General features: G+C 44.5%; 2 protein-coding genes, 1 long non-coding RNA gene and 1 pseudogene across 8 annotated transcripts in view; 1 reads left to right on the top strand and 3 right to left on the bottom strand.

Annotated features, from left to right (window-relative positions):
* Rab23 (RAB23, member RAS oncogene family) overlaps nucleotides 1–15,795 on the top strand; it is a 29,397-nt gene extending 13,602 nt beyond the window's left edge. For 5 of the 6 annotated variants that reach the window (XM_027392837.2, XM_027392840.2, XM_027392838.2 and 2 more), the window contains exons 4-7: nucleotides 8,848–9,004; nucleotides 10,096–10,178; nucleotides 11,450–11,542; nucleotides 12,406–15,795. In XM_027392837.2, coding sequence (XP_027248638.1) covers nucleotides 8,848–9,004; nucleotides 10,096–10,178; nucleotides 11,450–11,542; nucleotides 12,406–12,545 — 473 coding nt within the window. In that variant the 3' untranslated portion in view covers nucleotides 12,546–15,795. Of the gene's footprint in view, nucleotides 1–8,847; nucleotides 9,005–10,095; nucleotides 10,179–11,449; nucleotides 11,543–11,627; nucleotides 12,355–12,405 lie in introns of those variants that run through there. The other variant, XM_027392842.2, reaches the window with a different exon arrangement.
* Nucleotides 262–6,484, bottom strand: LOC113833073. Its single transcript, XR_004772248.1, has 2 exons — nucleotides 6,284–6,484; nucleotides 262–607 (listed from the first exon to the last, which is right to left on the bottom strand). It is a non-coding gene; the product is annotated as an uncharacterized LOC113833073 (long non-coding RNA).
* A 455-nt stretch (nucleotides 15,796–16,250) lies between the features above and the next one.
* On the bottom strand, nucleotides 16,251–18,653 carry LOC107980288 (annotated as a pseudogene).
* A 3,721-nt stretch (nucleotides 18,654–22,374) lies between these two features.
* On the bottom strand, nucleotides 22,375–25,377 carry LOC113833074 (BAG family molecular chaperone regulator 2-like; the record flags this gene model as incomplete). The annotated part of the gene is made up of 2 exons (XM_027392843.1): nucleotides 22,375–24,111; nucleotides 25,191–25,377. Coding segments are annotated over 2 exons (597 nt in total), but the record flags the coding sequence as incomplete, so codon positions are not given.
* Between the last annotated feature and the right edge of the window lie 1,192 nt (nucleotides 25,378–26,569).

The following is a 26,569-nucleotide window of genomic DNA, read 5'->3' as shown; positions in this document are numbered from 1 at the left end:
ACATGTGCTATGTAATAGGAATATTATATACTATATTATATGATTATATAATAGGAATACTATATACTATATCACATGTGATATATAATAAGAATATTATAGATGATATATAATAGAAATACTATAATCATCAGCTGGACTTCATGGAGTGAAGGTAGCAGGTGAGGAAAGATGCCTTAACAAAGAATCCTTTGTATGTATGTGTCATCACACCGCTTAACTGGACTAATTTTATGTTTCTCCTTTGTCTACAATCATTGATACTTCATGGAACATTTTATTTGATGTTTGGAACACTTGAAATAGCTCATTACCTTTTAATTCCAGGCTTCTATCCAATTTGACTCTAGCTTACCGCATGTAGAGTGGCTAGCTCTAATTTTAGAAGGGATTGGTGTTCAATATCTAAGCTATGGTAACTCTTATTTGTAGATAATAACAGAACTTGTCCTATTATCTTAATATTGAACCAGATTCCAATTTGGGAAAGTTACGTTACAGAAGAAATCAGGCAACAATACAGTGTCTTCTTAATTCCTTCTCAGCAGAATTGTTCTTTCCTCTTGTATCAAATATTTCTGATGAGGGCAGGAACAAGAAGCCACACCTGTGAGAGAAGCATCATGGGTGAAACAAATTAGTTGTCAGTTTACACAGAGGGAAGTAGATGCCAGTAGGAGTCACTCTGTAGTAGTATTCACCCATTTCCTGTTGGCCTAATGTGAGTCTAGTTAGTATTTTTCTAAACCTAGCTAACTGGACACGAAGACTCCTTTAATCAGGGAATATGGGCTCTTACATTGAATTGTATTAAGTTATAAACACCATCTGTTATTTTCCATAAAACGTCCATAGAGCATTGTTGTAACCTCTGCATTAAGAAGTTTGGCTGTTGACCTGAACATTGGGGAGCTCTTGGTCCCCAGACTGATAGTTGGGAAACCAGCATGGGACTGATCCAGACCCCAGGAAAGTGGGTTTCAATGAGGAAACCTCGGAAATCTATGGGACCTGCTGTAGTAGTTCAGTACTCATCCCTAACATAGGTGTGGACTTTGGGAGCCCAATCCACATAGAGGAATACTCCCTGAGCCAAGACACACGGGGGGGGGGGGGGCCTAGGCCCTATCCCAAAGGATATGATAGACTCTGATGATACCCTATGGAAGGCCTCACCCTCCCTGGGGAGCAGAAAGGATATGTGATAGGTAGGGTTTGGGGGGGAGAGGATGGTAGGGGAGGAGGAGAGGGAGTGGGAACTGGGATTTACATGTAAAACAATCTTGTTTCTAATTCAAATAAAAAAAAAAGTTGGAAAAAAAAAGAGAAGTTTGGCTGTTTCCCCATCTGTATTAACATTGTTAACAGTCTGATATGTTAAAGTACCCGCTCTTCCCCACCTTTGGCTTCAAGTTAGTCATTTTCCTTCACAAGAGTTTCCTATCTTTCCCCCTCTTCTTCTTCTTAAAGTTAATTTTTATTCCATGTGTACAAGTGTTTGCTTGCATATCTGTATGTGCACTGCATGTGTACAGTTCTCATGAAAGCCAGAAGAGAGCATTGTGGAGGCCCTGCAACTGGATTTATAGGTGGTGATGAGCCACCATGTAGGTGCTGGGAGTGTTGTCTGGAATTTGTGGTCACCAAGTCAGTTCCTATGGATGATTGTGATTAGTGGGTTTTGTTAGGTACAGTACTGTGAGGTGTCCAGGCCACATTTACTGGGCAGATGGTCATTGGACAGGTTATGCCAGCACCACAGGAAACACAGGCAGCTTCAGCAGGGCAGCCGTTTCAGCCAGGGATTTGATGTATCTTATCATTCGACGTCGGTGGCAACACAGTTGGTTGGATCAAGTTAAAATAGTTTCCTTTCTTCTTTTTAAGTGGAGAGAATTTATTTCAATGCCTTGGCTATAGGGGTTGAAGCTCTAAAATAGAGTTAACACCAAATGGGAATTTCCTTAGGCATGAAAATTTACGTTAGGGCTTTTCCTGGAATTTTTTGAAAATCCAAGTTGTACTGAATTTAAGTCCTTTTCGGTGGGTAGTGAGAAATTTGGATCTTTCCAAGCATAAAGACTTGGTGTACGTATCATGGAAGGTTTAGGTAAGAAGCAGGCACAACAACATGGCTAAAGAGGGGACGACATTATTCAAGTCTTCAATATTGAGTTGGGTTTTTTTTCTTTTTTATCTAAGGAAAATACTAAAGTGTATGTTAAAATTTCTCAAAACATTTCTCAGAGGACATGGCTTAGGCTCTTGAGTTTTGTCACTGTGGCCTTATTTGAAGGGGCAATAGATGAGGATCATCCAACCCTCCCGGAGCCTAGATGTGACCTCAGGAGGAGGTTTGAGGTGGAAACAGGAGTCAAGTCCACCCTGAAGTGCTGCAGCACTGAGGGAGTTAAAGCACCCAACAGGGCCTCCCTGTCAGAGCCTTGTTGTGGCTTCTTTTCTAAGAGCGGAAATCTTCACAAGATTGTGTTTGGGACAAGTAGAATATCTCAAGTATGCCTTGTGAGTTATCATTGGGACAGGCTTCCAAAAATACTGTTTACTCCAGGGGACCATTTTTCCCGTTCCAATGAATTAATGGGTGTGTATTCCAGAAGGGGAGCTGGGCATTTAATGGGTATTAGGGGCTTGCCAATAGGACCTAATCAGAGATGACTCTGGGAGTTGAGACTGTAGCCTTCTGGTGCCAGGGTTTTTTTTCTGAAGTGGTGCCATCTGTTGCGTCAGAAGTAGAGTGGTCATCATGAACGGATGGATCTTTCCTGTGTGGTTGTCTATAGTGAAGCCCTTTTTGCAGCTCTACCAGCCTGAGTATTACTTCTTTGTTGTTTTAGAATGTCCTGAGATTTTAATAATGGGTAATTATTAAGGCAGATGGTTGGGATCTAGGAATTGAGATTTGTTGACTGTTTTCAATAGGCTGGTCAGAGGAAGTCAGAAATAGTTTATAGCATGTCACGCACCACTCTAAATGCGTTGCTACAATCTGCATAAACATTAGCTGTTTTGTTTTCTGGTAAATAGCATGCTCCAGTTAAGATAATGAGTTTAGTGGTTAGAGCAGCTTCAATCTCAGGCCATGATACTCTTAGTTTATATCAAGAATGGATGTAATTAAATATCCTGACAGAAAATGTTCCTGTTCATCTTATAAATAAAGTAAGTCTGCATTTCCAGCAGATGTTTCCAGTGGCGTCTTAGGAGAATGATGTGGATCAGTTATTTGAGTAGCACTGTCTCTCCTTCTAGTTCAGCTGATATAAGGAGCAGGGCAGGGGATTGAGAGAAATGCAGTGCAGCAGGGAGCCTCTGGAGATGAGAGCACAGTGCTTCCTGAGAACCTAACCAATTCAGGGCCAGAGAGGTGGCTCAGCAGTTAGCATGCACTTCAGACTCAAAACCATCAGTAACTCCAGGCACAGGCAATATGGCACCCACTTTTGCCTCCAGGAATGCCAGCATCCATGTAGTGCACACACATACGTGCATATATCCATACATACATGCAAAATGTGCATAAATACACATAAAAATAAGTCTTAAAAAATTAGGCAACTCCTAGGCGTAATGTGACTTCAGCAGAAGTTCTGTGTGATGGGGCACATGCATGCTGAGAGAGAGAGAAAGGGACCTACCTCCCCAGCTGTTTTCAAAGAGCAGCTGTGGCCGAGGATAGCCCTCAGACAGGACAGTGTGTTCCAGCCACCAGGTCTCATTGCTGACTCACATACCAAGGGGCTGTGTCTTCTCCCAGTATTTTGAATCAGCATGCCCACTGCACCCCCATGTTTCTCATGAATGAAAGGGGGGAGGTTTATAGTTTGGGTGTCCGAATGCAGGGCTTGATAGGCCTCAGTTGCTGCATTTTCTTCGGGTCTAGCTGTGTGGAATCTGGTTGTTCCTGTTTAAGTTTACACAAAGTTGAACAATTAATAAGTAGTTAGTTCTAGAAATCCTCTTATTTGTTTGTGTTTTGTTTTGTTTTAGAGGTAAGAAAATTCTTGCAACATCAGAAGTGCAGTTCAAGAGTTAAGATGAATCCTGAAGAAGTCACTATGTAGCCAGGTGTTCATCTTCCTTCTGGCAAAACTGCATTTTGTATCTTAGCACTTTATGGCCCTTCTTAGCTAGTCCCTGCAATAAGATTATGTCTTCGAGAATTCCCATGTGAAGGAGAGCACGATCAGGTCATTGACTTACTGTGTCGGAGTAGACTCACGAGAACATTGTAAACCGTATCTAAGAATTGGAGAAACTATGTGTAACCCTGTGGCATCACAATGCACGTACATGGCTGACATTCCCACATGATGGCAAACAAATCCTGGCTGTTTGACTCATCAGGGTTACTACAAAAGGCACTGCAAAGACCTGGCATTGACAAGCAGGCTGCTTTTAGAGGAGGGTTAGATAACAAGATGTGTGGGTCAGGTACCACTGACAGTGAGGGATAGTTGGACTCATTTATGGCTTGGAGCTCCGGCACAAGCCTCCATTCTCTTCCCTTTGGCTTCCTTGTTGGTACTGGGGTGTTGCAAGGGGTTAAAAACCCTTTTCTCAGAATTCCTCTATAGAGGTTGACTCCTCTTTGGGCTTCTTTCCCAAGGGCATCATTTATATTGGGGTTGTCTTTACCTGTCCCCAGCCAGGGCCACTGATCCTCTTTGTCCTGTGTCTGTTGAGGATTTTGCCTATGATTCCCAGGGTACCTGTGAAGGGAAGCTGTCCGTTTCCTCTTGTAGGGATCTTCTGATTCCTTCATAGGTGATGTGGAGACAGTGGCGGACAAGAGGATTCCTATGTCCCCCAGTTTAAAATCATCTTTCCCTTTGGGGAGAAGGAGCTATAAATATTTTGTGTTTTTAAAAAGTCATGTCCTAACAGTGGAGCAGGACACAAATCAGCAGTGGAAGAGTTGACACCCTGCAGTTTCTCCAGCTGAAAATCTACAGGGTTTGTCTGAGGGGCAGCTGTGGGGAGTTCAGAAGCCTTCACCATCTTAGTCTTATAATTTGGGCAGTGAGTTGATCTTCTAAGGTGACAAGGGAGGCCCATGCTATATTATTCCCCTTGACCAAAATGGCCAAATCTTCCCACCTTTCCATAAGTGCAGAATTTAACAAGGCATCACTTTGTTCTGTAAGTCCTCAGGGGAATTTTATTAATGAAGATCTCAGTGCTAGACACAAGGTACCTCCCTAAGGTACCCAGAGGAATGCCCCAAGCAATGCCCCAGAGGTACTAGTGTTGTCATTTCTCATGGTTTACCACCATCTCCAAACGGTAAGACCTTAGTGTTGAAGATTCCACTCCCTTTGGATAAAGGACATAAAGGAATCAACCTCTCCTGACCAGGAAACTCTCCTAGATAGCTAGCTTTTGTAGGGCTGGAAGGCACTGTGCAGGCCCTTGGGGGAGAAAAGACATCAGCGCTCTCATTTAGCATGGGACCTTGTATGCTGTAACATAACAGACATCCCTGGCAATATGTGCCCATTGGTACAGTAGTCGTCTGACAGTTATGGGGGTGACCAGCTCCTTTCTGATTGAGTATGGCACTGCTTCACAGGAGCGATTGCATGCCTAGTACTATAAACCCAGTCAGAAGCCCACAACTGAGGAGATCTTAGGTCCTCGGTGGGGAAACCTACTGTTGATTTGTTAAATGGTATGCTATTAAATTGCCTTATAATTATTTGTGCCTATATCCATAGGTTTATGTCGCTGTCAATCACAGACTGAATCTGCTTATGTTTTCAGTGGGTAGTGGTTAATATAGACATCTAGAAATGGACAAAGTGCTGAGGTAACTGAGTGCTTGGCTGTGGGTTAATCATCTGTTTCACCCTCCCCCCAGTCAAAGTGCAGGAGACATCGCTGTAAAGGGGTGGGAAGTGTGTGAGAGCTGGCAGAAGGGAAGAGGGCTGTGCAATACTGACTTCTGGGCATGGCATGGCTGTTGTACTCAACTCACAGCAGCTGTGCCTAGCTGTTCAAGACCTGTCATCCATCAAGCCAGTTAAAATTGCAGTGTGTATGAAGGAAGGGCCCTTGACACTCCACCCCAGCAGAGGAATTGTCACCAGTTGGTGGCTCTTGAGGGTGGGAGTCAGTCACTACCCTTCAAGGGAGGTGTCCATGTCTCTATGAGATTAAGCTAGATTCGTTCGTATCTGATCTGAAACTCACTGTCAGGTGAATCACCATGCTTGGAGATCTGTTTGTTCTCTTTCTGGAAATTGAAGTTGGTTTTAGGACTTACTTTTGTTGTCTCGGCGCTAGTGTTGATGGTCATTGGTGTGTTTGTCAGCAGTTTTGTGTTGTGCCTGCTTTCCTTTTTCACACAGGATGACTCCAGTTTTCTTCTATGGCTCCATAGACAGTTTTTTATTATGTTGTCTTTGAAAAGTTTAGCAGTTTCTCCTTGAGCCCTACCTCCATCCAGTGATTTATTTGCGGTGTGATCCTAGAAAGAAGTAGAAGACCTAGGGGTAGTCAGGGAAGGAGCTTCAGTAGCTTGAGTCTACTGTACTGAACATAGAAGCTAATTATCACTGTAGGCGACTTGGGGCCAGTCCCTTTAAAGAACCTTGTAGTGCTGCCTCAGGAAGCTGGAGTATTTAAATACCAGGTCCTCCTGGGGATGCCCTCAGAAAGCCAAGGCCCCACGGAAACAAGAAACCACAAGTAAAAACATAAACTCCTTGAGGTGGTGGGAAACCTGTGACTGGAACAGAACAGGGCCTCTGCAGCTGTCCCACAGGGAGGGGCTGTGCCAGGGTCATCGTCTGTCTGAGCCAGTGTCCACCGAGGCCTTTTCAGTTGCATTACATTACATCTTCCTGTCTTCTGACCCCCCCTCGCCCCCCCCACCAATCACCTACCTAATAGCTGGAGGGAGGCTGTCTTTTCTCTGACCCTTCACTTCTCAAGTAACATTGAGCTCTTTCTCACTCTTCCTGGTTTGTCTGGCACAGTTAGCAGAAGTAGGAGTGGAGGTAGTGCTCCACCCTGTCCCCGGCAGCAGCCTGTGGCATTGTCTTCATCTTTTGGGGACCTCAGGCAAAACTAGATCCCTGATCACATGTAGAGTACTTCTGGATGAGGCAGTATGAAGTAGAGTTAGAGTCAGTTGTTTCTGGGGAAAAAGAGGCGACAGCATGGATGCCGGCCTCTTGAAGAGTCTTACTTCATTACCGTTACAAAAGTGGAATCTGTTCCTTTTTGGGGGGCTTAGCTGTTCTCTTCAAAGGGTTTTGGAGGAACCTAAATGAGATCACAGGGTGGCTCCTGTGGGTCACAGAGATACAGGAAATGGGTTTAGTCTTTTCTGAGATTCTAGAAAATTCTCTTGAGCCTGTACTGTCACTTTTGTAAGCAAGGGCACAGTAAAACCACTGAAGTAGACCACTTGGGTAGAAAGAAAAGTTTACTGGGGAAACAAACTACTGGTCTACCTTCAAGAATAGAAGACAGCAACTGGACAGGAAGCAGAGATTTTATACAGTCAGCAGGGTGGGTGTTCTGAGCAGTTACGGGCTGTTAGGATTAACTGGAGGAAAGATCTCAAGGAATGCTGAATTTAGGCCAATAGCAGTCCTTTGTGGACCCAGTCAGAGTCCTCCTTTTTAGGGCATTGCCACCAGCACTGCTGGGGGGGGGAGAAAAGAGGGGGGGAGACTTTGGACCTAACATTACCAGGGTATGAGAATTAATATGGAGTCACTGCTTTTTCCAGGAGATTGCAGTTTATTGACTAAATTTTTGTTTTGAGATAGGGTCTCATTATGTAGACTAGGCTGGCCTGGAACTTGCTGTGTTCCTGCTTCTGCTTCCTAGTGCTGGGCCTAAAGGTGTGAGCCACAACACCTGGCTCTGTTTTCAGTCTTAGATATCAATAGCTTAATGTGACAGCTGATAGCTGAAATTTTGTCAAAAGAACATCGAGGCCATCATAGTGTGAGTGTGTGGGCTCAGGACACTGGTTATCATATTTTTTTAGATCACTGTGTTGGCTAGTTTTTTGTCAGCTTGACACAGCTAGAGTCATTGGAGAGTGGGGAGAATTGAGACAATGTTTCCTTGAGACCTGGCTGTAGGCAAGCTTGTAGGGCATTTTCTTAATTAGTAATTGATGCTGGAGGAATCACCCACTGTGGGTGGTGCCATCCCTGAGCTGGTGGTCCTGGATTCTTTAAGAAAGCAGGCTGAGCAAGCCAGTAAGCAGCACCCCTCCATGGCCTCTGCATCAGCTCCTGCCCTGCTTGAGTTCCTGCCCGGGCTGCTTTTGATGATGAACTGCTATATGGAACTGTGAGAAAAACAAACCCTTTCCTCCCCAAGTTTATTTTGGTCATGGTGTTTCATCACAGCAGCAGTAACCTTAAGACAATCACTGATATTCTGACTAAAATAATACAATTTAAAAGTAAATAAACAGATCAAGTAAATCATTTGCTTTGCTTTCTTGGAGTTTCCTGAGACCTGTGCTATAAGCAGATGATAAATCTTACCACAAAGCTTTTAGTAAAAGTTTGTCATTCCTGCTTAGCTTTCTGCCCTTCCCACCTCTCTGTTGGGCTAAGCCATGCTTCCTACTGTTTTAACCCTAACGTGTTTAGTTGGGGTTTACTTTGACACTTTGGCCCTTCATTCTTCATAACAGCCTGTGCTTTTCAACCAGAAAGTCCACTGAAGGATAGCAAACCATTAGAGCATATGCAGTGGGGGTCCCCTGGAAATTGGTCTGAGTAGGTGGAAGTTGTCCATGCCCTGCACGCAGCCGCTTTGCCAGTTGGGTAATCATTTCCTTCTGTGATCTTACAGGGGCCCAGGCTTGTGTGCTTGTGTTTTCTACCACAGACAGGGAGTCTTTTGAGGCAATTTCCAGCTGGAGAGAAAAGGTAGTCGCAGAAGTTGGAGATATACCAACTGTGCTTGTACAAAACAAGATTGATCTGCTGGACGACACATGTATCAAAAAGTAAGATGACCTACACATATCTACTCTTCATTATTAATATTTTGCTAACTTTAAACACTTGCTTTATTTTACATCTTCTTTCTCTTGCTGTCCTCCTGCTTTGCTTTCTGATAGTGTGTGCCTCACTCTATGGCCTAGGCTGGCATAAGCTCCTTCTCCATCCAGGGGAACCTCAGACTCATCCAGCCTTGGCCTTGTACATGCTGGGGCTGTGTTCATGTCCAGCACACCTGGTGGAGGTCCACTGTAAGGTGGCTCACTCACTTGGGGACAGCCCTCTACAGGGCTACTTCAGTGTTCTCCATATTCTTACAACATGACAGCCATTTCCCCAGAGAGGAACTATAATGACTTTGATGACCTCTCAGAAATGTTTTATCAGACACTGGCCAACCTTGGTTACAGAGTGGGAAGAGCTACACAGGGAATGCACAACAGGAGTCTGGGGAGCCCTTTTGGAGCAGGGAAACCACAATCCCAGTAAATCTACAAACAAAAGAGTCCCCATGAAACTAAAATGTATGCTTACTGATGTAGCCATTAATGTTCTCACTTTATTATTTAGTAAGTAGAATAAAATAAACAGCTTACAGTGTAATCAATTCAAGTGGTGTTAAAGAGAAATAGTCTTTCATCGTGGTCTCATATAGCCCAGACTGGCCTGCAGTCCTTGTAACTGAAGGTGACTTTGAACTTTTGACCCTTCTTCTGTCTCCCTCTGAGGTGCTGGAATTCACAGGCCTGTGACATTATGCAAACACTCCACCAGCTAAGCCAAGGCCCCAGCCCCAAATTTAGATATTTTAAAGAAAAGTGATGTATAATTGTTTTGCAACTTTAATAGAAATGCATTTGTTCACAGTTATGGTAGGTGATTTGTGTTTGCCCCACAAGAACAGTGAAGGTCAAAGTCCTGTTCGAGCACTGAGCACTTGGTGTTCCATGCATTTTAGTTAGTTAAAGGGGAGCCATGTCAGGCTTCTTCAGAAAGGGCCCTGCACCCCTCCTCCCACCCTCCCCTTCCTCCAGCCATGCTCCAGTGTTTCTCATCAGATATGATTGAAAAGTTTGTTTGTTTGTTTCATGTGCAGTGAGGAAGCTGAGGCTCTGGCCAAGAGGCTGAAGTTAAGATTCTACAGGACGTCTGTGAAGGAAGACCTGAATGTGAACGAAGGTAACCCCCTCTTTAAAAACATATTGTAACAAGAAACTTGCTATTTCTGTCATGCCTAGAAATTGGATTTCAAAACAATTTGAGAACACAAGTTTCTTCTTGTCACATTATGTTAATTTTGAAGGTATTCTGCTCCAAGGGTCCTTAATTATTCACTGATATTCATGATTACTTGTTACTTACTCTTCCAGAAATGCCAGAGATTTTCAGGAGGCTACTTCTTTGCCTGTTTTTGTTTTTTTAGCTCTTAAACTCTAAGCCATAGGGCCAACAAGATGCTCAGCAGGTGAAGGTGCTCACTGCCAACTCTGACAGTGTGTTCAACCCCTGGAACCCACAGAGTGGGAGGAGAGGAGAAGCCATTCCCACAAGTTGTCTTCCCGCCTCCACACACCTGTACCACACACACAAAGTAAATAACTGAGAGAGATGTTCTAAAATAAAATTAAGTGTGAAATAAAATTAATGTATACATCTATGTAGTTCTCATGCATAAATTTTAGAAGTTAATGAATTGCTTTATTATTCCACTATAGTAGAGACTCCATCAGACAGCAAAATGTCTCAGTATTTTCAAATTTAATAAAATAAGATTAGCTTGGCATTGGTGGCACACACCTTTAATTCCAGCACTCAGGAGGCAGAGGCAGGCAGATCTCTGAGTTAGAGGCCAGCGTGGTCTACAAAGTGAGTTCCAGGACAGCCACGCATACAGAGAAATCCTGTCTCAAAAAAACAAACAAAAGAAAATAAGATAAAAGAAAATTTTGAGATTTTTCTCTTATTCTAGAATTTTCATTTTTAGATTGCAACTGGATTGTCACTTGGGTCTTTATTCTGTATAGTTTTCTTCAGACAAAGAAAGGAAAGTGAACTAGTTTAAGCAGGGCCTGGTTGGTGGATGGGTGCCTGACATCCTAGTACTTAGAAAGTAGAGGCAGGAGTTCCAGGCCAGCCTGGGCCTTGTCTCAAAACAAAAGCAGAAAGGGATGAGTCCTGTTACTGTTAGTAGCATCATTCATCATGATCCAAGGTTTTCAAACGGCAGAGACGGTGTGTACAAGTGCACTTCCATCTCTCACTGGACACACTGTACATTCTCTGCTGTTGTCAGATACTGCACAAGTCATTTTTAAAAGTTGAATTTTTAACTCAGTTGCATGCTTCTAATCTAATGTAATTTTAAGTTTATATAGTAAGTCCAAATATTGCAACATGAAAATTGATTTACTTGCATAGTCATACTGTGTGTGTGTGCGTGTTTATTCTAGTTTTTAAATATTTGGCTGAGAAACATCTACAAAAACTCAAACAACAAATAACGGAAGAGCCAGAGCAGACACATACAAGTAGTAACAAAATCGGTAAGTGCTTGGGAAATTTCAGCCCGTGTGTTTACCTGGCACTTACTCCATTTATTGTGTTGTGCTTACCTTTTCTATGTGTCAGGGTGAGATTGCTAAGCTCCGTGAGAATCCATCGCTCTCTTGTTAGGAGTTGTTACTGCTGAGTTTCCGCTTCACCCCGCAGACTGAGAAGACCCGTGTGTACACAAACAGCCTCCACAGCATCATCTCTTCCGAGTCTTCTCCTTTTCTACCTTTCCCTCTCATCTCACTGCGTCTCACTGATCCTTCTCTGTTGTGTGTTAGATGCTGGTTAAGTTTAGCAGTCCCTGAAGTCCATGTTATCTTCTCTTCCCAGTAACTGGCCATGGATTTGGGCTTGCACAAAGATGAGAGCCATGCTTGGTACATTGTCATATGGTATACTTGTATATTCGATATCACCTGTTAGACTGCAGCTTCTTGTGGGCAGGAACCAGTCTTGGATTCTGTTTCCTTGATGGTGTCCTGTGCCCAGAGTTTCATGTATCCAGATGCTCGGCAGTTCATATGTTAGAGGTTCCATTTTGTGCATAGCACATTTGAAAATGTACGTGTGATAGCTTCCTCTATCATTCACTTGTCACTTTACCTGCAGGCCAATTTGATTATGCTGCTTTAGCCTCAGGATGCAAAGAGGTAATGGAGATAGGTTGTGGCAGTGCAGCACCGAGATTAGTAAAGCTGAACTGCCTGCTTAAAATGTTTCTCTCCCAGTATAATAAAAAATGAAAGCAACTGGAGGTATTTAATTATATATCTAATTTTACTAATAAATAATGTGTATATGATTGGTGACTTTGGGGTGTATCAGTCATTCTGTTTCTCCCTAATTTATACAGGTGTCTTTAACACGTCCGTTGGAAGTCACTTGGGTCAGAATTCAAGTACCCTTAATGGTGGAGACGTCATCCATCTTAGACCTAACAAACAAAGGACCAAGAAAACCAGAAATCCTTTTAGCAGCTGTAGTATACCTTAAGTTGTTTCAGGGAGGAGATCAGGATTGCATTTGCAGTTCCCTAAGGAGCACCCAGCGTCACCGTGTGTTCGAGTCTTAGCGGACCTCGCTCTGAAAGCTGACATTGTAATGTTGCCCTGCAGCGCTTCTCAGAATGTAGATGGAGACCTCTGCTGGAAAATTACTGCCTTGTACACTCATTCTAGTTCTTTACATTAGACGAAGCTTCTCCTGTTTTTGAAGGGACACTATAGGACATGTCAAAAACGGGTTTTGCTGAATTTTAAATGCTGAAACAAAAATGAGATGACTAAATATATTGGGTCCAGTTTTACTCTTATGGACCAAGGAGAGATAGCAAGCATTCTTTTTCTGGAACGGATCGTCTAGCTTTTCTGGAATGTTCATTCTGAATGCTTAAAGAAAGTACTGAAGGAAAGATTCAGACTTTGTCAGCCTGCACTAGCGTGTGTTGTCAGTGGGCCTCGTGCAATGTCTGTAAAGTGTAGATGTGGGAGTGTGCATGCAGACACCTGGCCCCAGAAAACAAAGGTCTGTGTGCTAGTAAAGGGTTTGTAGATTCTAAGTAGGTCATTCAACCATTTACACATTGTGTATCTTTCTGGTCTCACATGAGAACGTCGAGGCATGTTTTACAAAACGAACTTGGACTTAAATGTGCCATGTGCCAAAACAGCCCCGTAATTTTTCCAGTGCTTTACTAGTAGGATTTGTATTCGTGGCATCTTTTAAAGGCAGTGTCCTCTCCAACAGTGTAGGTGAAGGGAATGCGAACATCCAAATGCCAGGCCTCTCCCTAGTGAGAGTCCTACAGTCTTCTCTGTGGCCACTGTAAGACGGTGAGCTCTCAATGTCACACGCTTAGCCACATTCCCTAGTCCACAGCAGCCGACAGTCACTCAGAAGATCTTGGAAAGTATGTGCACACTAGTTTCCAGGTTGGTGACTGAGACCCCCAACTCTGAACTTTGAAGATGAAGGGAATGATTTTTTCAGAATGTACAAAAGGTAGTCTCTGGTCCTGGCCCAGGTTATGGATTTTCTGGAGCCTTGCAACTCTGAAGTATCCTTCTGTTTACACACCTTGGATAGCATTTTAAGATTATTGCGTACAATTTTGTGGCCTTTGGTTTACATGGCACCTTATCAGGAGCTGTCAGCACCTAGATGTCTGTAAAGAAATGACCCAGTATGTAAATGATGCTTGCAAACTTCTAAGTTGGGACACTAGCCTGCCAAAGAGAGATAATTTCATGAGGTCTTTTAAAAACTGATTATTCTTGATTGCTGGTTTTGTTTTTAAAGTTTCAATCACTCCTTTCCACATTCCTAGTTTTCACAGGACTTCAAAATATATAAAAATGATTTTTCTTGAAAAATGTGCTATGACGTCATTATCTATTATTTTTGTCAAAATATGTCCAAAATATATACATGATCGATGTATTTCTCTTGTTCTTTTTTCTTTTTATGTTTACTCCCATTATACTGTCCTTCCCCTGCCCAGATTAATGTCAAGAACATAGTAGAAGTTACGGAGTGCCCTTGTTACATAGTCCACACTGAATGCTGGAATTTCACAGCATTGAAAGGGTCTGGCACCATTTCATCCCCAAGTAGTAAAGATCTTTGTTTTGTGTTATCCGTTGTTAGCACCCCCATTGCTGGTGGTGGCCTAAGAGTTGGGGACCTTGGTTCCTAACCAGGGTCCTTGGGTACCTGTGTGCGTCATGGTTTCTCTCTTCACATTCAGTCGCCTTAATTTCTGCACAAGTGTATTTGGTGGCAAACAGTCTTGTCATTTTTAATTGGCAGGGTTAAATTGGAAGAATTCATTATAGAACACTGTAGTTTTATTCATAGTCGCTTAATGTGTGGTAAAAAGGTGTGTGGTTCTTCTCTATAAAATAATGACCCAGTTTGATGATGGCTGCTGATTCTTTAATGTTTGTAACAGAATTTTATGTACTTTGTTTTATCTTTTTTTTTTAATGGAAGTCTTTGTTACACATTTGAATTTTTACTTTGCATTGCTATATTTTATACTTAACTATGAAAGGTCTAATATCAGCCACAAGTAATTGATTTATCAATGTATTTAATTCTGAAACCTTTAAAGGTCACATTGCTTTCTTTTGTGACTGTAACTTTTAAGAACTTTAATACGAAATTCTGGTGACGCCCCTTGGTGACGATAAAGAGAACCCTGTACATTTATGCTCTAGTTTACTTTCTCGCATCATCGCCAGTGTTTAGTGTCAAGCACACAGCTGTGGAATAATTGCCATATTTAAGAGTTCCTCAGGTTTCTTCTTCTAGTCTCTGCCTGTAAATTAAATAGTATACAAAACGGCCCTTGTAAGGCAGTACAAACAAACGCAGATTTAACTGTTTCTTTTTATCCACCCAAAGTGACAGCACCCGCATGTCGTTTTCAAATTAGAGCTAACACTACCACAGAGAAGTTGTGTGACTGATGCTTCCCTGCAGAGTGAAGTTAAGCAGTTGCTTCTGACCTGGGAAGGCAGTGCTGAGAAGAACTCAGGAGTGTGGGCCCACCCTGTGCTTGCCACCAGGGACTGGTGTCTTGGTCAGAACACTTAGGATGAGGAGTTGGCCTTAGAATCCGTCTCACCCTGAAGTGTTGTGCTCTTGTCATCCTTTAGAGAGATTCTGGTACCTGCTGTGAGGTACTCTGGGAACACCTCATTGGAGCATCCCTCACAGACTGGCTGCAGGGGGCTCACAGGGTGAGCGATTCCTCTGCTGCAGCCATCCAGTGACTAGGTGGCTTTAATCACCTTAACAGTTATATGAATATCTTGTTACTCTTAAGGGTTTCATTAAAAAGCTATCATACAAAGGAAGTTATCTGCATATAGGTAGGTACATAAACCACAGTGGGGTCTGAAATACCCAGGCACCAAGCTCCCAGATAACGGAATGATTTGGCCACTGGACTTTTTGTTACTACTCCTTTTCTGTTGTCTCTTGAAATATCTATAGTAGGATGTTGATAAATGGTATTTTAAAAATAAAATCTTTGGATCAAAGGAAAAACTTAACCCCTTCTATATTTTTGTTACTAATAAATAATGCTTTTGTAAATCTGAATGGGAAACTGCTGGTATGTATTTATACTGAGTGGTACTTACGCCTTTGGGATTAATTTAAAAATGTACTACTTGATTACAGTTTCAACAGAGATGAATTCCAATAACCAAAATAATAAAACATTTCAAAGCTAGAATTCTGTGTGGTGTGTGTGATGGGGACCGCCAGTATGGGGCGGAGTGGGCAAAAGACCTAGGTGTGGTGTCAGTGCAAGGCCGTCTTTGGCCACCCGGTGAGGTATGAAACCATTTATAATGAACAACTATGTGAATAAATAGGCAGGTGTGACTTATTTAACTTATCAAAATGACTTAAAAATATTTTGCACTTAGCTACTTCGTCACTAATGCTCATAGTCTGGGTGCCAGTTATTTAATGTAACTTAATAGCATCATGCTGTAAATGGTTTTTCTTTAGAAGCTAACTTTCTCCGGTAATCTAATTACTACTAGTCGTGTGTGTGTGTGTGTGTGTGTGTGTGTGTGTGTGTGTGAGAGAGAGAGAGAGAGAGAGAGAGAGAGAGAGAGAGAGAGAGAGAGAGAGAGAGAGAGAGAGAGGGGAGGGATTTCAGACAGGGTTTCTCTGTCCTGGAACTTGCTCTGTAGACCAGACTGACTTCAAACTCAGAGATCCACCTGTCCGTCTCCTGAGTGCTGGGATTAAAAGCTGTGTGCCACCACCTCCTGGCTACTACTAGTCTTTTAAAGAAAGTTATTTTCATGTTTTCAGGCTTTTGGCCCCAAACACCATTATCCCATCTTCGGGTGTAAAACAACTATATAGTTTAGTTCATTGTGTCAGACAACCCACTCAGCCACTCTCTCATTTACACTTCCTCACTCAGCATCTTTACTCTGATTTTTATAGACAGAGGAGAGCAGAATTTGAACCATAAATGATGCAGCTGCCCCACCCCGCCCCGCCTCGCCCTCTGCTGGTCAAAAGGTGGCGTTGCTGGCTCACCGTTGTTTGTGTAGAACTGTCCTGCAACGTCCATTCCACCCCATTTCCTTGTATGGGTAAGCATACACAAGTGGAGAACAGCTAAATTTAAACTCATCCATGTCCCTGTTGCTGCCTCCAAATTTGCAGCCGTTTTTACCTTATTTTGTGTCCTTGGATACTTGTATTGTCCAGCTTTCAAAATAGCATCATCATATAGATGAACTTCAGATATAGCAACTTGTCAGGATTGGTCATTTGAAAATGACAAATATTTGGTATTCAGATTTTTCTGTGCTTTTTAGTGACTGCATATTCTTTCCTATTTTCCAATTTCAAAGTGGACCTCGGGCTAGAGAGATAGATGGTTCATTGCAGATGGTTCCATCCCAGCACTCACATGGTGGCTCACAAGTGTCTTCAAAGCCAATTCTGGGGATCCAGTGCTCTCCAAAGACACAGGCCTACATTAAGGTAAAACACCCAGACACATAATGATAATAATAGAAGAAAAAGTAAAATGTAACACCAAGAGTGAGATCACTTTGTAGCCTTGGCTGACCTGGAAGGTACCCTATAGACCAGGCCAGGCTGATCTTGAACTCCCAAGAGATCTGCCTGTCTCTGCATCTCAAGGGCTGAGATGAAAAGCCTTCACCACCATACCCTAAGTTGATCACTTCTTTAGGGTGATGTCTAAGCACTCTGATGAGGTACTGGACTGAGCTCCATTCTATACTTCGTGTCCGTGTGTGTGTGTGTGTGTGTGTGTGTGTGTGTGTGTGTGTGTGTGTGTGTTGGGAGGGGATGTTTGTCTATATTAGCTACTCTAATGTAGACCCTGGAACTGCCTTATCCTCTCCCCTCCCCCTACGACAGGGAGGCCTTCCCAGGGGCGGCTGCTTTTGCTGCCTGAGCCTGCTGAACTCCTGCTGCAGCTGAGCCATAGTTTCCGTCTGCTGCTGTAGCAGCAAGCTGGGATTTGTAGCACTTGGTTTCCACTGTGATACAGTCTAGCCTTTTCTCCCAAGGTGGCCTGAGCCTCTCCCAGCTCATGTGAGACAAGCACAGGACACAGAAGCTTAAAGACCATGCTGGAAACACCCAGCAAGACTGGTTCCCTTATCTTCTGATGGCGGCGCCTCCAGCCTCAGCCTCCCTGACATGGGTTTGCTCAAGTCCCTTCCACAGTGTTGTTTCTCCACCTCTCCCTGCAGCTGCTTTTGGATCAGCTCTGTCATGACAGCTGACAGCCTCCTGGGGGTGGATCGCTGGGCTTCAAGCTCTGGAAGGCACCGAGCTCCCCATATTGGCCCTGCAGGAAGGACAGAACTTCTATGCAGCCCTTTGAGCACCACAGCCTCTCCTCATCCAGAAGAGCCACTCCCTAGGAAGACCCCAGATCCTCCATCCCAAACACTCTCACTTATTGGTTGAAAAGTAGTATCCCCTGGAGCATGCAGCTGGGGAGCCCTGCTTCACAGTCATCACCCTGGGGAGCCAACTATTCATCGCCCTGTGCTCTCAGAGCTTCTGGAAGGATCCATAAATCACTCACATGTCAATTGTGCACTTAGTAAAAAAAAATTTTTTCCTCCGAGACAGGGTTTCTCTGTGGCTGTGGAGGCTGTCCTGGAACTCGCTTTGTAGACCAGGCTGGCCTCGAACTCACAGAGTTCCGCCTGCCTCTGCCTCCCGAGTGCTGGGATTAAAGGCGTGTGTCACTGCTGCCCTGCTGTACTTAGTAATTTTTACCTGGACAGAATTTTCACTCTGCCCTTAGTTGACGAATTGTGAGTAGGTTGCTGCAAGCACCTCTGAAGGTCCTGCTAGTTGCCACAATGCAGCCTGCCCTTAAAGAGAAAGGCAGAGAGTGGCTTTAAAGGGCTAGTGTAGAGATGAGTCCTGGGAAGCAGAACTACCAGATAGCCGAGGGGCTGTCCTAAAATGTGTGTCACATGCAGTTGAGACAGATGTATGTATTTAGCAGGCCCATTCCCTGGAGGTTCCAAGAGCTGGAGACACAGATCAGCAACCCTAAGAGGCATGGAGAGGTGTAGGAAGCCGGTTCCTGCATTATAATGCTGCCTGAAGACACCAAGGTGTGAATTACTTCACAGGCGCTGGGTAATCTCCATTCCTTTGATCTCTGCCTATCCCGTGGCTCATTCTTCCCTGAGGAGCTGAAGCCATTCATAGGGTAATACGTCCCAGGCGGCTGGTCAGCCTTTTATATAGGGATGGTTTTCTTCGTTCAATGTCTCTGCTAAGTCTCTGCTCAGTCTCTGCTCAGTCTCTGCTTAGTCTCTGCTCAGTCTCTGTTCAGTCTAATGCATTAAAGCTTGTCTGCAGAAGGATCCGAGTGTCCTGCGTGTGTTTCTTGCTGGCGAGGAATACAGAGCGGGCGCGGGACATATGGTGCCGAAACCCGGGAAGCTTAACATCTCCAGCACCTCAGAGACCCCTCTAACGAGGCGGATTCAGAACTGCAGGGTGGTAAATTCGGAGAGGTATGATTTTTCTGGACTTTGGCTTGGGAATGTTGCTATTTTGGGAGGTTAATCTATTTTGACTTTTCTCACTGTTGTAACAATCTTAAAGAAGTCCAAAATTACATATCAGAAACCGAATGTAATGAGAAAAATTCGGAGAGGTATGATTTTTCTAGACTTTGGCTTGGAAATGTTGCTATTGTGGGAGGTTAATATAGAGGCTTCTATGCTTTTACTAGAAGCTATTTTGACTTTTCTCACTGTTGTAGCAATCTTAAAGAAGTCCAGAATTACATATCAGAAACCAAATATAGTGAGAGATGGGGCGCGCCTAACAATAAAATATAAAAAAAAAGGACCTCCCGGGATGTCTAATGACATGGGAGTGTATATAAAAAGAGAAACTACAACGTATAAGAAAAAAGGACCTCCCGGGATGTCTACTGACAAGGGAGTGTATAAAGCTTTAAATCTTGATAACTCTGATAACTCTAAAAGCTCAAGAGATAAAGTTTTAAAAGAAACAGCTCAGCTAGATGAGGGAGAGACAAAAAAGGAGGGAGAAAGAATGGGGAATGGCCGGTCACACCCCGGTAAATTTAGAAGCTGCCCTACAACGAAACTGGAAGCCTTGGAGCTGAGCAGCTCAGACTCTGAGATTTTAGACTCTAACAAGGAAGCAAAGCTAGAGAAAGAAACAACACGGCCAAAAATGCCAGCGGGTGTGCTTCCATCAGCACATCCACTATTTGGTACCGACTCCTTCTTACCATCAGAGGAATGGAAAAAATTACAGATGGCTTTCCCAGTCTTTGATAGGGGAAAAGGCCATGCCTGCTATTCAACACTTCTTAAAGGCCTGGAATGCCTGGGGCTTTAAAGCCTCATTTACATTAACGCTGGGGGCCATACCGAGGCCAAGCGTCTCACCTCAAAAACTAAAAGGCCAAAAGGAAATGGTAAAATGGAAAGATATCTTAACTGATCTTTGGAAAGGCCCGGATCCTATTCTCATAAGATCCAGGGGAGCGATATTGTGTTTTCTCACAGGATGAAGAGAATCCCCTGTGGATCCCAGAAAGATTCAACCTAAAGAGCCTCTACAGACCTTCAAAAGTCGAAACTCCACCCTCTACCCCCGGGAGTTGAGAGCCGCTATTGTTATCCAGATTAACTCCTGCCCTTGGCGGAGCGATTGTCTCTACTTAAGGGGTGGGGGTAATTGTTCGATGCAGCCGTTTACAGATTACTGTTATTTTTGGCTGGTCTATGAGAAAAGGGGTGGGTATAATTGTTCGATGCAGCCGTTTACAGATTGCTGTTATTTTTGGCTGGTCTGTGAGAAAAGGGGTGGGTATAATTGTTCGATACAGCCGTTTTTTGGCTGGCCTGTGAGAAAAGGGGTGGGTGTAATTGTTCGATACAGCCGCATATGGATTGCTGTTACTTTTGACTGGCATGTAAGCTCCAGGGCTCAAACCAAGAGATCATCCAAGCGCTTATATTTTTGGCTACTAAGCGATAGGCCGCCGGCCAGACAGCTCTTGCACACCCGGAGCCTAGGCTCACTGCACAGGGTAGAGTGTCTGGTTTGTGCAGCCCCAATGAGGGATGCTGAGCAAAGGCATCGCACAGAGTTGCCTATTATACAGGCTTCTCTGGGAGGTACGTTGACCTGCATAAGGGTTACCTGCCCCGAGATTTCCCTTTCCCAGAAAAACGGCAGAGGACAGGTCGGGAGTACTTCGGGTCAAACTGACAGCCTGATGGTGACTCTCGTACACAGTCTTAATGTTTGATTTTGGGAAGGTCAACCCCTGCCTCTATCCCTCAACATATGGGTGACCTATTTGCTTGTAATAATATAAAGCCTTTTCATTAATTAATAAAAAAAGGGTGATATGTAGGAAGCCGGTTCCTGCATTATAATGCTGCCTGAAGACACCAAGGTGTGAATTACTTCACAGGCGCTGGGTAATCTCCATTCCTTTGATCTCTGCCTATCCCGTGGCTCATTCTTCCCTGAGGAGCTGAAGCCATTCATAGGGTAATACGTCCCAGGCGGCTGGTCAGCCTTTTATATAGGGATGGTTTTCTTCGTTCAATGTCTCTGCTAAGTCTCTGCTCAGTCTCTGCTCAGTCTCTGCTTAGTCTCTGCTCAGTCTCTGTTCAGTCTAATGCATTAAAGCTTGTCTGCAGAAGGATCCGAGTGTCCTGCGTGTGTTTCTTGCTGGCGAGGAATACAGAGCGGGCGCGGGACAGAGAGGGTGGAGCATAGTCAATTTTGTGAGAAGCAATCAGTGACCATCCAAAAAATTCCACTGTGAAAAATGACACCAAGGGCTAAAGAGATGGCCTGGTGGGTAAGAGCACTTGCTACTCTTGGAGAGGACCAGAGTTCAATTCTCTGCAGTCGTTTCAGGCAACTCAGGAGCTCCCTGTAACTCCAGCTCCAGGATGTATCACGCCTTCTTCTGTCTCTGTGAGCTTGAGTGCATGCACAGATACACACAAAACCTATAGAGAATGAGAAGGAAATAATACAAAGAATACAAAGGTCAAGGAGATAGCCAGAATTTGTGACAGAAGTTCTGGATGGATGTAGAGTGGGTGAACTGGGGGAGGTCGGCATATCTTCCCAGGGCAGAAAGGAACCAGAGAGCCTGACATTTGAGAGCCTAAGGGAAATTTGTGTACTTCTTAAGTTTAAGAAGCTGCCACAGGCCAGGAAGTGGTGGCACACGCCTTTGATCCTGGCACTGGGGAGGCAGAGGCAGGCAGATCTCTGTGAGTTCAAGGCCAGCCTGGTCTACAGAGTAAGTTCCGGGACAGCCAAGCCTACACAGAGAAACCCTGTCTCAAACAAACAAAAACGAAGCTGGTGACAGAAAATATGGTGACAGTGAGCCTGGTAGCAGGCTAAGTCTGCGGGCAGATGCTTTGCCCCGGCTGGGTCCACAGAGTCTGGCATAGCATTTTGGCATAGAAGGTTCAGCTCAGTAACGTCTGTACTGAGAGATTACAATCCATATAGATCTTTGGTTTTTGGTATGGAAAATGTCTCCGTCCTAATAAAAACTGTTGGAGGCGATTTACTTCAGAGTGGTTGTTACTGAGAAGTCAGTGTGCCACCAGCACTATTTACTTTTAGTAAATAGTGTTCCATTGCTGCTTTTAGTCACAGGAAGATGGCCTGCTGGCCAGCTTTCTCGGCAAACCAGGTGCTGATTAATTAAGGGGCTTTGTGTCTAATGGGAGAAAAGCAAAGCCCAGTGCTAGAGTTCGGTGAAATGGATTCTTTTAATTACTGAAGGCAGTACAAACTGATAAAACTTATAAAAATTTAGAAATATGTTTTTAGGCCGTGAAAATGTATATATCTCTTGGCCCAATGAACCCATTAATGGAATTTTATACAAAGAAGACCAAGAACAGAAAAAAGCTCCAAGGACATAAATATGCTGTAGTCATAGAAACAAGTTGAAACCACCCACATGTCCACAGAGAAGTGACTACTGGGTCATTATTCTAGGCTCCCACTGCACACTTGGTAACGTCAGGGCAGCTCATCTGCACCCACACTGAAGAGAGGCTGCTGCAGCCTGGTGGATACGGACCTTCACCATGGTAAAATGAAGCGGTTTCCTCACATTTTATGTCATGCTTCCACACACATAAAAAACATGTCATGAGATGCATAAAACAGATGGCCCAAAAATTGAGAACATGCAGGGTGAGGTTCTGATGTCTTTCCTTTTATCCTTCTAGGCACACTGTGTGGTAGAAATACACTGTTCCAGGTGCTGGATGCTCCATCACACTGGTGTGAACACACCGCTCCAGGTATTGGGTGGGTGCTTCATTCACACTGTTGTGAACACACTGCTCCAGGGACTGGGTATTCTGGTCACTCTATGGTGTGCGTATACTGCCAGAGGCTTGGGTGCTGTTCACACTGTGGTGTGAAAACAAACACTGCTCTAGGGGCTGGGTGCTGTTCACACTGTGGTGTGACAACACTGCTCTAGGAGCTGGGTGCCTGTTCACACCATGGTTTGACTACACTGCTCCAGGGGCTGGATGCCCTGTTTACACCGTGGTGTGAGTGCACTGCACCAAGGACTGTGTGCCCTGTTCACACTGTGGTGTGAGTGCACTGCCAGAGGCTGGGTGCTGTTCACACTGTGGTGTGAGCATTGCTGCAGGGGCTAGGTGCTCTGCTCACACTGTGGTGTGACTACCTTGCTCCAGGGGCTGGATGCGCCTGTACTGAAATCAAGGAAAGAGCAGTGCTGCATTTGCCCTTTATTTATTTCCCCACATACTATGTGTGCATCTTCAGAGGTTAAACATACAGAGCTGGAGCCCAGTGCAAGACAGGAATGCTGTTCAAAACTTCTTGGGAGGCGACTGAAATACTTGTGGTTTTTAAGTGTCGTGTGTCTGCTGACACTGGGATACTTCCTCATCTGAAACAGTTATCAGGATGCGGTGTAAGTGGTTATGCCCAACATAAAGAACTAGTTATTTAAAATAGTGGTTTTTCTTTTTCTTTCTTTCTTTTTTTTTTTTTTCAACAGCGTTTGTAAGGGCCCGTGGGTTTGAGGGCTAATTAAATTTGCCGTCCATGTTCTGCAGAGTTTTGGGACCGGCTCCTTTAGAGTGCTCTAGTAGTTTGATGGCCTTGTCGGAGTTGTCAATGTTCCTCAGCAGTGTCTCCAGCCGTCTCTTGATTTTCTTCTGATCTTCAAGAGCACAACCGATCACTATCGATTGAAATTTCTGGTCCACTGGCCCAGGCGGCACCTCAGACGAACACGCGCTGTAGAGGGACATTAGGTGGCTCTTGGCAGTTCCCACATCATCCAGGAACTTACTGACCACCTCGTCTATAATCTTCGTGGCGTGCTTCAAGGATTCCTCCTGCTGGGGATTTCGGATTGTTTCCACTGAGACCTCGACAGTGAGGGTTCGGCCCATCAGGCGGTTTGCAGTCAGGTTTAATTCCTCTCTTTCTCCTAAACATGAAACATCAGTCAGTTGGAGACAGAAACCTGTCACATCAGCAATGCCAAGGCATGCACTTGTGGCTACCTTTATTTTGTGTAAACACTGCTGTGAATTTTTAAAGGTAAACGCCAAAACTACCATAGCATGTAGGATTAACAGATGACGTGCTGGATGACGGAGCTAGGTTACAGAATGCCTTTCCCTGGAAGTCTGTCTACACAGTAAGGACCAGCTGTCATTCCCAAGTCTGTATGTCCACACATTTGGCAGAGGCACCTACAGCTGGGATGGAAATCATAAACTCAAAGCAAGCAAAATTTAGCTAGGAGGGTGGCTAGGGCTGGAGGTGGGGCAGGGTGGGGGCTCGATAGGATGCACATGTCTGTCAGAATACACTGCACACTTTCGGCCAAGAAGTAGCAGTGACAACGGAGGACCAGTGGGCTCCCAAGCCAGCCCTGGTCTTCTCCCCTGCAGACATACTCAAGCTGGCCCTAGGTTCAAGTCTTGGCCAGTGACAGGAAGTTGTGGTGGCCACGGGCTTTGGTAACATTTCAAGGTTTACACAGAACCATCAACAACTCCTTTCTTTTCCAGGTCCAGAGCTCCCTAAAACATTAATCCTTTGTCATGATGGTGAAGGACTAGGCAGGACCCATGGTGGATGGACGGCACTCTGGGTCCAGCTGCTTATCTCCCCAGCATTCCAGCCCACTGCATTCAGTGATCCATTCTTCCTAGGCTGCCATACTCCTCAGATGAGCACAGCAGTGCATTTTACGTTAGTTCCTTAGCCCATCACACCTCAGACCATCCCAAGTCTCCACCTCCACTTTGTTCCTCTGCTTTTACTTCCCCGCAGCCCAGGACCTTGTAAAGTGCTGTGGTCCTGAGGTAGGCTGCATGCCATACTTCTTGCCTGCCCCGCAGGCTAGCGTGGGGGTGGGGAGCTCACCAAAACAATGACCTCCACCAGCTGCAGCTGCTCTCCAGCTGCTGTTAATGTTGAATTGGGGTACACACACCCAAAGGCAGGCAAGTGCTGACTCCCATTCATCATGGACTCGCTCGGGGCAACATTTCTCACCGTCACTAATCTGCCTCATGTCCTGGCTGTTCTGGATACTGTGGATCATCTCCAGGAGGATTTCTTTCTCTTGTTCAACAGCAGTCGCTGCATCTCTCAAAGCTTCAACCCTGTGTGAATTGGCAAACAAAACAGTTGTTACTGAAAGGGGTAAACTAAATAAACTAAAAGGCTTCACTTCTAGGAATGAAGGGACCAGACCCTCACTCAGCCCCCTGCTTTAGCAGCCATGACAGGCTACAGAAAAGACACATAGGCCTGTAACACAAGGAAACTCCAGATCCTCTGGCTTCCCAGAGCCTAGGGCCAAAACTGAACACAAAGAAACTCCAGAAACCCCCCCCCCAAACCCCAGCCTCCAAGGTACTTGGTTCCTGGGAACTGTTTGGCCACAAAAGAAACTCCAGGGGAAACCAAAACCTCCAGGATACAGTTCTGAAAACTATTAGTATCTATGAACAACAGGTCACCTGCAAGTAACAAGACAAAGCCATAGAAACCACAGAATGTTCCCTCTCAGCACTGACCAAAGAGAATACCTGGCACACAGGTATTTCATGCCAAAATATGACTTTGAGAAATTTTCCTGATTGTTCCCAAATGTCAACCAATCAGAAACCAACCCGTACCTACTGATGTAATCCTGTAACTTTTGTCTTTAAAACCTAGCAGTAGACAGGGAACTTCACCCTCTCTGGAGGCTGCTGTGTCAGCTTGCTAGACGTGGTCCCTCCTGAGGTAGGACAATTTAATAAACCTGCATTTGCATCGGTGTGGGCACAACAGTTACAGCGACAGGGCCCTTCCTAGTAATGTCCCTCAGCTGCCATCTAAGTCAGTTCTAGTTTAAAGAAAAGTAAGAAAGATTTGCAAAAAAACACATTACTGCAAAAATACATTGCTGGGCATGGTGGTGCACGCCTTTAATCCCAGCACTCAGGAGGCAGAAGCAGGTGAATCTCTGAGTTTGGGGCCAGCCTGGTCTACAGAGGAAGTTCCAGGACAGTCAGAGCTATACAAAGAAACACTGTCTCACGCGGGGAAAAAAAGCATTACTTAAACATTTTTTTTCTAAAGGGTGTTTTTGTCTTGTTTTCTGAGACAGGGTTCCAAAGGTGGGCCTAGAACTTGCAGCAATCCTCCTGATTCCGGTGGGGCAGCAAGCACGAGTCACTCACTCCCTCTGGCTCCTCTGCTTGTTGAGTTCCTGTTTCCTTGCCCAGGGCAACTTTAGAGGCCATGTTCATCTATGGCTGTGTTTGTATATTTGCATTTTAAACTTGTATCCACTTCTTTTTCACCTTCCTCTCCAGAACCACCTGGTGCTGCACCCTGTGTCCTGTGTTCTCTTCAGTCTTATCATGCGGAGATGGTCACCC

This window comes from Cricetulus griseus, assembly GCF_003668045.3.
Source record: "Cricetulus griseus strain 17A/GY chromosome 1 unlocalized genomic scaffold, alternate assembly CriGri-PICRH-1.0 chr1_1, whole genome shotgun sequence".
Taxonomy (NCBI): Eukaryota; Metazoa; Chordata; class Mammalia; order Rodentia; family Cricetidae; genus Cricetulus; species Cricetulus griseus.
This window is presented reverse-complemented; position numbering and strand designations above follow the sequence as displayed.